We start from the raw sequence: 11061 nt of genomic DNA on the forward strand, positions 1-11061 counted from the left end.
TTTTTTAAACGTAAATAGAAATAAAAAATTACCTTTTTTGTAACGAAAGTAAATATTACATATACTATACAAATCTTGCCTTACATATTTTCTTTATAAATTTAGTAATAAATATTTATTCTACAAAAAGTGAAATTAATATTTTTTTAAATAAAATATTAATTTATTTGTTAACTTTTGTTTTAGAAGAAAATAAATTTGTAAATTTCATGAAAAAATTAAAACCTTTCCAACACACACACACACACACACACATATATATATATATATATATATATATATATATACACACACACACAAGATAAAACCAAAATTAGTGTCATTCCTTTTTTATTATTTAAATATATTAGACGAATCTTGCTTTCGTAGTTTTTCTGTATAACAATAAAAATTTAATTTTAATATGTTTGATAATCTTTTTCTTTTAAAAATATTAGTAAATTCCATGAAAAAAATTGAAAATTCCCGAAGTTAAATTTTAATTAAGATTTATTCGATCGATTTTAAGATTTATTCATGATCGAAATGTAAAATAAATTGTTAAAAGTATAAAACCTAAATTTAAATGTGACTTTTCTTTTAAACAAGAATACTACTTATAAGATGCGTATCTATATTTTTTTCAAAATTCATGTCATATATTTCATCTTTTTATTTAAAGATGTTAGTTATATTAATTTTAAAATATTTAATTACATAACAGAATATAGTTACATAAAAGTATATAAATATTAAACCAACAAAACAAAAAATATTTAACAATGAATATTCATTATATTATTTAAAATTTTAATTATATAAGTAACAGAAATACTCACCAAATTATAATTGATGATGAAATAAAGATGAACAGACGCAGTACACAATGACAAAGACTATAAAAGATACAATACATTCTCTCTTGTTATCCGTTACTATATATATAATGCTAAAAAAATCAATATTTTTTTAAAACATGGATTTTTTTTTTTTTTTTATAATTGACAATTATCACATCCGCGTTGATTAAGCAATGTACGATTCATATATATGCAACAAACTGAATCTAACACATCCTGTGATAATGAAATAAAATATACATAGATATTTTTTACACACACAAAAATAAAAAAACTACGCGCACAACCACACTCGGTCCGGCGTAGGCCACCGATGACGTACCACTAATATACTTTTATAACGATTAAAAATCGCGCGTTTAATAACAAAAAAAAGTACATAGAAATGTATAATTTAAATAAATAATAATTTTTTAAATGTTCCGCGTTCCCTGATGATGACGTCTGTTACGTCATCATCAGATGACGCGTTAGGAGGGGGGACGTTAGGGGGCGGGCCGGCTACCGCACCCAATCAGAACGGTCCGGCTCGACGCCACGATGACGTAACACTTTGAATTTTCAAAATACACCCACCCGTTCCTGAGATATCGCATTTCTTGGAACCAATGTCTTAAGACAATTTTCTTCAGGTAATGTCTTAATAATTTACCTGAACGTCTTGAAACACACCTGAAGACGTTTGTCCCAGATCTCCCGTGTTATAACTACTTAAGTTAAATTTTCTCAATAAATAAGATAAAAAAATTGATGCCGAGAACCTGATGTTGGAGATTATTTTGAGTAACTGAACAATTCACGTACACGTTGAACGGGATGCGGATAGATAGTGTTTTTTTTAAAATTAGTATTAAGAATTCATTGACAGAATAATACTGTTTCCTTGAACAACTGTCTACAAATTAAAGGCAAAAAACAAACAATAATTTGACGTCTTCATTACATATTTATAATCCAGACAAAGCGTTAATAAAATTACGTTTTTGTTTCCTTAACGTAACCATTATTTTACAGTTTTTTAAAGCAAAATGTAATCTTACAAGTCTCTAAGAGTCACCGATTCAAAATAACAAAATTTTGATCGAATTGAAAAAAATATTTTAACTGGATTTTTCTGCAAACTTCATTAATGTAACGCACTTTACAGTTCATTTACCGTTTTGAAACCCGTGAATTATGTGAAAAGATGCGAGAACTAACGTAAAAAATTCAATTCAGATCAAATGCGCAGTACACCACAGAGGCAGAATTTACACGAGTTTTGGGAAATCCGATACTAAGTAAATTCGATCTATAATCGAGAAGAAACTTAACCGAATATTTTTAACAGAAAACGCTAACCCAAGTGAAAAGACGACTTCTACTATCACCTATTTTTTGTACAATATTTCTGTCGGAATATAGTATAATTTAATAATTATACAATATATAATTATACTGGGATGCGTGCGTGTACCTTATAATCTTTGTTTACTTTTCCCTTTTTCACTGCTCACGTGCGTATAATTTTATTCGTCTTTATAATCCTCATGCAAGAGCCCAGAGTTGTACGAATGTCTTATTTTTGCATAAAACACACGTACCAGAATTATAAGCGCTTTTAAGTAAACGGTGAGACAGCGATATGCACATTACCAAAACGGCCACCTCGACTGTAGTTTCCCGAGCTCATGGCAGAAATTTTCACGAGCCAAAAATATCGATTAGGTCTTGTTTTGAAAAAGGAAGGTGTCGGTGAAGCGGCTTATGCTGACGATGGGCTCCTGCTGGTCGAAGGAAGCTCGCGGAGCGAGGTTGAACTCAGAGCCTCTCGGGCTTATTACAAGATGACGTTTAGCCCTGTAAAGAACACGATGATGCTCCTCAAAGGCCATTTGGCAGCGAGTCGGCGTGTCCATCTTTCGTCGGCAGGGCAGCGTATAAAGTGTGTTCAGATTCAGAAGTAGCTCGCGGTAATTCTTGATGAGAAACTGCAATTTAAGAAGCGCCTTCGATACGCCGCGGTGAGGGCCTGCAATGCCTTCGGTATTCGACGTGTGGTCAATCCTGATCGGGGTCTTAACTTTAAGACCGTGAACATCCTGTATAAAGGCATGTCGAGGTTATTATGCTATACGCGGCGCCTTTTTGGGCGGATAGGTTAAAATATAAAAGTTATCGGAGCGTATTATTAAGGGTTCAACGCCTAATATTGTTAACGGTAACGGGTGGTTACCAGACTACTTCACGGGAGGCAGTCTTGGTGATTGCAGGCGTGAAACCGATAGATTTGATTGCGTCTGAGAAGCAGCAGCGGTATCTTGTTAAGAAGGCCGGTGAGTTGACTTCGGATAAAGTTCGAGAAATTGAACAACACGGATGACTTGTGGCAGGCCAGATGGGATGACACAGATGGTGGGCGTTATGCGCATGATCTCTCCAAATAATTTGCGGTACGCCTCTTGGGTACACCCTAATAAAAATATGTGACGCAATTTCTTTACGACCATGGTGCTTTTAAGGACAGACCATAACAGAAATTCGGCCCAGTAGATTCTGGTATGTGTCCTCAGTGTGGACAATTGGACGATACCTATCGTGTTCTATATGAGTGCTCGAAGTACGAGTTAATGCGTACCGGAGATCATCTGTTGGTTTTATCTTATCGGGTCGGCGTTCGATCTCCTTGTAAACTGGAGGAGCCAGGCCGAACAGGCAATTGTGGAGTTTTATAGTATATTTAGCAAAGGAAAGTATTGCTGAGGGGATCTGGAGCTCTGCTTGGATTTCTCTTATATTCTGTTTTTGTTGATGTTTTGTTTTATACATTATGTTTTTGTCCTTAGTTTTGTTTTGTTTCAACATCACTGTGTTGTTACTGTAATATTTTTACGTTTCTTGTTGCGTGTTGAACTCACTTTTACCTTCTACGGGTAGGAAGTTCCAATTCCTTTGATTAGTTAGTTAGGTCCTTTCAGTTTTACTTACGACTCGGTGAGATGTGTTTTGTTTTGAGTTCATTAACTACAAGTAGTAGTACACCGATAGGAATGTTTTCCTGTTCTACAGGGGCGCTTCCTGCACAGGAAGACGGATTGGCCTAGGTTTTCTAACTTATTCAGTCCGGGCACGAAGTCTTTTCTCGGAGCCTGGACGAGCTCCCATTGGATGACCTGGCAGAAAATTTTACTTTGTTGTGGTAGCAGCTGCTGGTAGTTCCACTCCCCGGAGCTCTGGCCGAAAACGTGTAGCAGCTGGTGGACTCGGAGTTTGACTGATGCCGTCTGTGTGTCGACTCCGGAGAGCTGCACAACGTGAAGGCGATCCTGGTAGGCACACGGCTCTATTTGCAAATTATCGCAGGGAGAGGGCCAGGCAATATCATTATATTAGGTCCTCTAAGCGTAATTCCTGGCTCTCATTTGTTCAGGAGCAAGGAAATAAGGACCCTTGGGGTGTTTTGTACAAAATCCTTGGACGTAAGCGTAGGAAAGGAAGGACGCTATATTGAAGGTGATGAATATTGCTTCCTCCATTGTATGTACGTATGTTTTAGGTGTTTTTGGATACACTGAGGCTTTTAATAACTTATGGTGGCCCTCTGCCTTGTTTCAAATGCAGAAGGTGGTTGGTTGTACGTGGAATGAAATAAAGATTATCTAAAGTTATTTCAGCCATCGAACCGTCGCCCTCCGTGATGGCAGCCCGGAAGTAGGGAAGATCCTATCCAAAAAGTGCCCGTAGGGCAGTGTATTGAGTCCACTAAAGATAACTGAGTTCGATTCATGTTACGGTTGAGGTTGCCTAATGTTTGCCGCATTATGGCTTATGCGGATCATGGGCTATTGCTGGGGACTCGCAGAACGAGATAGAACTCCGAGCTTCCCGTGCATGTGAGATTCTCAGGTTGTGAAGTTTCCAGCATAAGATGATTTTTAGTCCAGAAAATACCACGATGATGTTGAAGAATCGGCTGGCCAATTCACGCCGAGCACGGGTTTCAATGGTCAGCCTTCCCACTAGGTATGTTTCTGCTCAGAAATACATGGATGTAATCCTTGATGAGAGTCCTTCGATTCAAGGAACACCTTCAATGTGTTGCAAGAAGGCTGTTGCTGCCTTTTTTGGAATTCGCAAAAATATCCATTCCGATTGGGGTTGAATTTCCGTACCGTGCGTATCCTCTACAAGAGTGTAAATGAGGCTATATGTTATACGCTGCGCCTATCTGGGCTCATCGCATGATCTTTAGGTGTTATAGGGACATTCTTTTAAGAACTCAGCGTCTCCTTCTGTTGACTGTTGGCGGCGGTTACAGGACTGTGTCGCGGAAGGCCGTCTGTGTTGTTGCTGGCATTCAACCGATAGATATTCTTGGCTTAGGACATAAGGAGCGTTATATTTCCAAACAGGATGGTCTTCGTACTTCGGAACGTATGCGGGAAATTGAAAACCAGAGTTTTACATCTTGGCAGGCCAGGTGGGATGACCCCCCTCTTGGTCGTTATACACATGGCAGGCATACTTCCAATTGTGTCAGATTTGTGCGCGGTTAGGTGGATTTCCCCCAATCGGTGTACTACGCAATTCCTTTCCGGGAGAAATTGGATAGGTTTCGTTTAGTAGACCCCGGATTGTGGGGTTGATGACACGGTCGACCATGTCCTCCTTGTTCTGCCCCCGGTACGAGACTGAACGTATCAGAGTAGTTAGAGAACTTGGGGAGAGTGAACTCCTTTCTGGATCTCCAAGTTAAGTGGAAGGTCCATGGGGAACGGTCGATAGTGGCTGGTTTCCCCCATTTCCTTACGTAGATCGGCTGAAGGTATTTAAACGGAGTAGGATCCCGGATGGCTAGGGTTTCGGCTGAGACAATTGATTGGCCGGGGTCGGCGTTTTGGCAATGAGCCTCGGTAATACCAAAAGCAGTGATTGTTGAAGTCGGGTGGCGGATGACAGCGCTACTGAGGGCATGGTTGTCCATGCAGTCGTGATGTGTGGCACTGTCTTGCTGAGGGCGGTCTTCAGGTATGATGTTTATGGTGGGTGAGAGATGTAGGTCTGAATCTCGTTGTTACGTATAACACATTTTGAACGGGTGAGTTTAGCATTTGTATTGACTCGTCACATAGTCGATGGTCGAGGCATTTACAGTCACACGCGTTGGTATTAAAATTGATCTAGGCGGGGGGTTCGCGCTTCCGTTGACTCGGCAGAGGGTGATATTGTAGGCGAAGAAAGTGAAGGTGTCCGAAAGAATCCTAATGCGAAGGCTTTGGCTGAGATAATAATTTTTAAAGTAAATATCTGCCGAGGCATTTGCATCGGTGGCATCCCGACTGAGGCCTGGCTGATGACTATGAAATGTATAATCAGTTAGAGAGACTAAAGAGTAAAACGTTTTGAGATAAATGCACTGCATTTGTAGCGGAACGCACCGGGTCAGGTAGGCCGTCACTAATTGCTGAAACTAAGCTTAAAATTTTACAAGCGATCGTTCAGAGCCCTAAAAGTCTACTCGTAGACTATCTCTAGAAACAAAATATTTCTATAACTTCTGTTCAGAGAATTTTACGTTTGGCTAAACTCAAATATTACATATCTCGCCTCATACACGGCCTATCGGAAGACGATCCTGATCGTAGGCTTCAATTTTGCGAGACGATGTTAAATGAAATAAGAGAAGGTTGTTGTTTTATTAGATAATTTTGAGTGATGAGGCGACTCTCAAATTAACTAACAGGTCACGTCAACAAGACTCGACGTACCTATTAGTATTCAGAGAACCAAAGAACTGTTTTTCAGGGGCTGTTAAATCAACCTGATGTTACCATTTGGGATCTTATGTCGATGGACATCATGAGATCCGTCATGGAGTAAGCGGGTCTTGGTTTTTTGATGGAATAATAACTGCAGAAAAGTACCTGGAAATGTTGTAACCTATGTCATTCCGTGGCTACAAACTACAAAAAATTCAACTTAATTTATTTTCAACAAGATGAAACCTCATCCCATTACGCAATAGCTATATTTATGAGTTATTTGGTGGGAAAGTTATTGGACGGCGAGGGGCAATAAAAATGCCACCCCGATTTCCAGACCTAACACCCTTGGATTTTTTCATTTGGGGAATTATTAAAGATAAAATCTATGCTACAAAACCAAACAATTGAGGACTTGAAAGATGCTATTCAAAACGCTTTTGAAGAAATAGATTCCAATACAAAACTGAAAAACAAGAATCCTTAAGGGTTCCAAGGTCGTCGTATCGACAAAGATGAAAAACAATTAAATAAATCATGTAGCTTCAATAAAGTGTCAACTAGTTATGAATTCAATTTGTTTTTGTTTTGTATTCAAATAATGACCTTTACAATGAGTAGTGAATTTTGGCCCACCCAATATTGTATTTTTTTAAATCAAAGTAAAATTAATTTGATGTGCATTTAAACTGAGAGGGAGTAATAAAATACTGCATAATTGAACAATTTAAAGTTATGATCTGTATATGAAAATACCTTTTTTCTTTCTTTTGCTAGTCTCGGGAATTACGGTTCAGGTATTACTTCAGAAGATGAATGAGGATATGTACGAGTGTAAATGAAGTGTAGTCTTGTACAGTCTCAGTTCGACCATTCCTGAGATATGTGGTTAATTGAAACCCAACCACTACAGAACACCGGTATCCACGATCTAGTATTCAAATCCAAATAAAAGTAACTCCCTTTACTAGGACTTGAACGCTAGAACTCTTGACTTCCAAATCAGCTGATTTGGAAAATCATGTTCCCACCACTAGACCAACCCGGTGGGTTATGAAAATTATATCTATTATATTTTTTTTTACTTTTTCTCACCTTTTTTTTAGTCCTAAATAAATTACGATTCAGTATTCATGTGTATTTGCCTTTACAACTGTCATACAACTTAATTATTTGCCACGTGTTTCTAAAATTGATTCGTGCATTTATAATAAAGCCTTATGCTTCTAAATAAGAATGATATTCCTACCGTAAATTAACCACAGGAACTTATATGATGCAAAAAAAATAACACACAATGGAAATAGATTCAAATTGTATCATAATATTATGACACAATAGAAAAGATATATCTGGTGATTCTCAGCAAAACAATAGACACTATACAGAACAATAAAAGATGATGATAGCTACAAAAAGAATGTATTGTTTTTTCTGGTACTTTTATTAGGGCATCCTCCTTAAATCTATTCAACCACAAATTGTGTTAGCTCATTAAAAAATGAGCTTGTTAAAATAGTCTAAAAAAGAAAGTGTTAAGAGAATGGGAATAGAAGACGAAAGAAACTGGAGCACCACCAAATAAAATTGGGTCAAAAATTGAAAGGAACTGGAATTAATAATAATTAGCCTTTGCTGATGACAACTGTCATTTCTCAGAGTAGTTCAAATACATAGCAGACCGAGTAAACCATTAAGAGAAATTGCAGAGAAAATACGGTTAAAAATTTACTTCAAAAAGACAATTCACAACAGACATCAACGATTCCTCTAAATCCTTGAATATAAAATAAGAAAAAATCAACAATGCCAATAAAATTTAAATACTGGGGAGAAATAAACCAAATCAGTATTTAGATTAAAAAAAAACAACCAAGAAAAATGGAATTAGCCTACAGACTAAAAAAAATTATTTACAACAAAAAGACAACATCTCAATAAAAGCCCAAATCAAGCATACAATGTACTAATCAAACCAGAAAGCTTGGCTTGTACATATCAAAATCGATTTTCAGTTTGAAATAGAGTGAAATAAATGCAGCAGAAAAAAAAGGGACAATCTTGAGTAAAATCCTAGGACCAATAAAAATAGGTGAAAAGGAATACAGATTTATAAATAAAAATATCTTTATATAAATACCATGAAACTGAGAAAATGGCAAGTTAATCAGAAACGAGGCACCAAATTCTGGCAAACAGGTTCACAAATCAAATCTCCAACCATATTTACAACAAAAAGAATTAAAATCAGTGGACCTCAATGGTTAAAAATACATAAAAGAAGCTAAAGAAATAGTACACGATGGAACAACATTCTGCAAACTGGTACAAGATTTCAAGGGTTTCCAAGTGAATGAGAAAAAAGATAATAATGTCTGGTATAAAGAAAAACGGCAAAAACAAAGACTGCAATACCATGAAAGGAAATGCCCAAAAGAAAGGAAAGGATTACAATATTACTCTGTTAAAGAATTTTTGAATACTATTTTAAAAACGCACGCTTTATCTGCATCACGTTCAATATGTATATATAAATATGTGCTCAAAATAATTTTTAGAAGAAATATGAATATATATGAAATTGTAATAATTTTTTATATTTAATCTATTTACGCATTATTTAATGAGTCTGTATTTAAATAATAAATATTAACTTCAAACGCATCTTGTTTTTTATCTTATAATTTGCTTTTATAGTTATAATTTATTTTATAATGACAAGAACTACATAATGTATTGTGTACCGATCAGAATAAAATGTATTTATTTATGTATTAAAACAAAAACATTGTGGAAATCTTGACCGTATCAACCTTTCATATTCTTTATTTAACTTAAAGCTTAAAATTTTCTTTCACTTTTGTATTTTATTTAAAGGTCCAATAAAATACATTTTCAATACAAGAATTATAAAATAAATAATTATTAAAAATTAAAAAATAAACAAATATCAAATGAAAGAGGAACTAAATCTTTGATAACAGAATCAGTAATAAGAATTAACATAAAATAAGGAATTCAGGCTATTTCTAAAATGATAAAATTCAAATCAAATCGGTTATGAAATGTGTAATAAAATTTCCAGTTAGTTTAATGAATCATAACTAATGACATCAGGGGTATAAAAATGAGCCATATGCACAACATTTAACTTAAAAAATCATTAAGTTAACAGTTACTTTGCTTTAGTTAAATAGATAAGATGTGCAAATTACACGTTCACAAAAGATAAGAATGTCTATCTAAAAGGTATTTTTTTACGACCTACCAACAAAAAATCAGCGGATGATGAATTTAATTCTGATAAAAATTCTAAAAAAAAGTTCATAAAAAAATATGTCAGTTACGAGGAATGTAATACGAAACGCTTTACGATAGGGGTCTATTTAATAGGCTATGGAATTTATGACCGTAACTGCTAGATTACTACAAGATAATTTAAATGTTTTTAACCTTAGTATTACAACAGTAGCCTAAAGAATAACGCATACTATAGCAAAACATTTGAATTATATCAATCTCCACTTTTTATAGTATAAATCAAGAATTCCAGGCAAACCTATTTTAGCAAAATGACCTCATTTTTACAGGATTAAAATAGTACAACAAATAAATTATTAAACCGATTTAGGAAAATAAATAATAAAACGTAAATATGTTAATACACAACAAATTATGACAATTATTTATTTATAAAATATAATTAGAAAGCTAATAAATTATAATTTAGAAATTAGTTACAAGGTTAACTCGTCCTAGATTTAAGCAGTCAAACATGGTTAGGGGAAGCAAACTGTAAACAAAATGTAGGTCAACAAAATCGCGCCATTATTATTACAAATTAAATAAGAGGACAAACCTTTCACGATGATATTCCTCGATGACAGAATCGGAATCAAATTCACTAAAATCGGGTAAAGAATCACCGTCAAAACTAAAGTTACCTAAAACACTATTTCTAGTATCTTTATTCATGTTCACGCAATTAAATAACACAATAACCAACCAATTCCCTTTCACGTTCTACTATCTATGACTCGACAGTAGTTAGTGTTACCAACTAAAGCTAAACAATTTCATTAAAGTAAAATATAATACAACCTATCGTAAACATCCAAACATTTCTGTGTATAATTAAATTAAAACCATTAATAGTCCATAGTGTATATGCAATATTATTATTTATTTATTATATAATAATTAGGAATCTTGATCATAAACCTTTGATAATCTAATCACGACCTGTAAGGTTTCATAAATTGTGATAATTTTCCAGTTTTTAATTTATTGACAGAATGGTCATCTTGAACTCTGAATTCTGTTTTAAAACTGCTTGATCTAATAATACCGGTTACGTTATGATCTGATTAATCAGCTGTTTAGCTCAATAAACAATGTTGTGAATACATTCACGTTTGTTTATTTAATAATGTTTGGAATATTATTTCAGTTTTGTACAACACGTACGATTATAGAAACTA

At 34.8% G+C, this 11061-nt stretch overlaps 1 protein-coding gene across 1 annotated transcript in view; it reads right to left on the reverse strand.

Moving 5' to 3' along the window:
• The window catches only part of LOC142333862 (transmembrane protein 47), a 145651-nt gene extending 135057 nt beyond the window's left edge, over positions 1–10594 (reverse strand). The window contains exon 1 of the mRNA XM_075381427.1: positions 10440–10594. Coding sequence (XP_075237542.1) covers positions 10440–10555 — 116 coding nt within the window. The 5' untranslated portion in view covers positions 10556–10594. The remainder of the gene's footprint in view (positions 1–10439) is intronic.
• Positions 10595–11061: the final 467 nt, after the last annotated feature.

Source organism: Lycorma delicatula, chromosome 13, assembly GCF_047948215.1.
Source record: "Lycorma delicatula isolate Av1 chromosome 13, ASM4794821v1, whole genome shotgun sequence".
Classification (NCBI taxonomy): domain Eukaryota; kingdom Metazoa; phylum Arthropoda; class Insecta; order Hemiptera; family Fulgoridae; genus Lycorma; species Lycorma delicatula.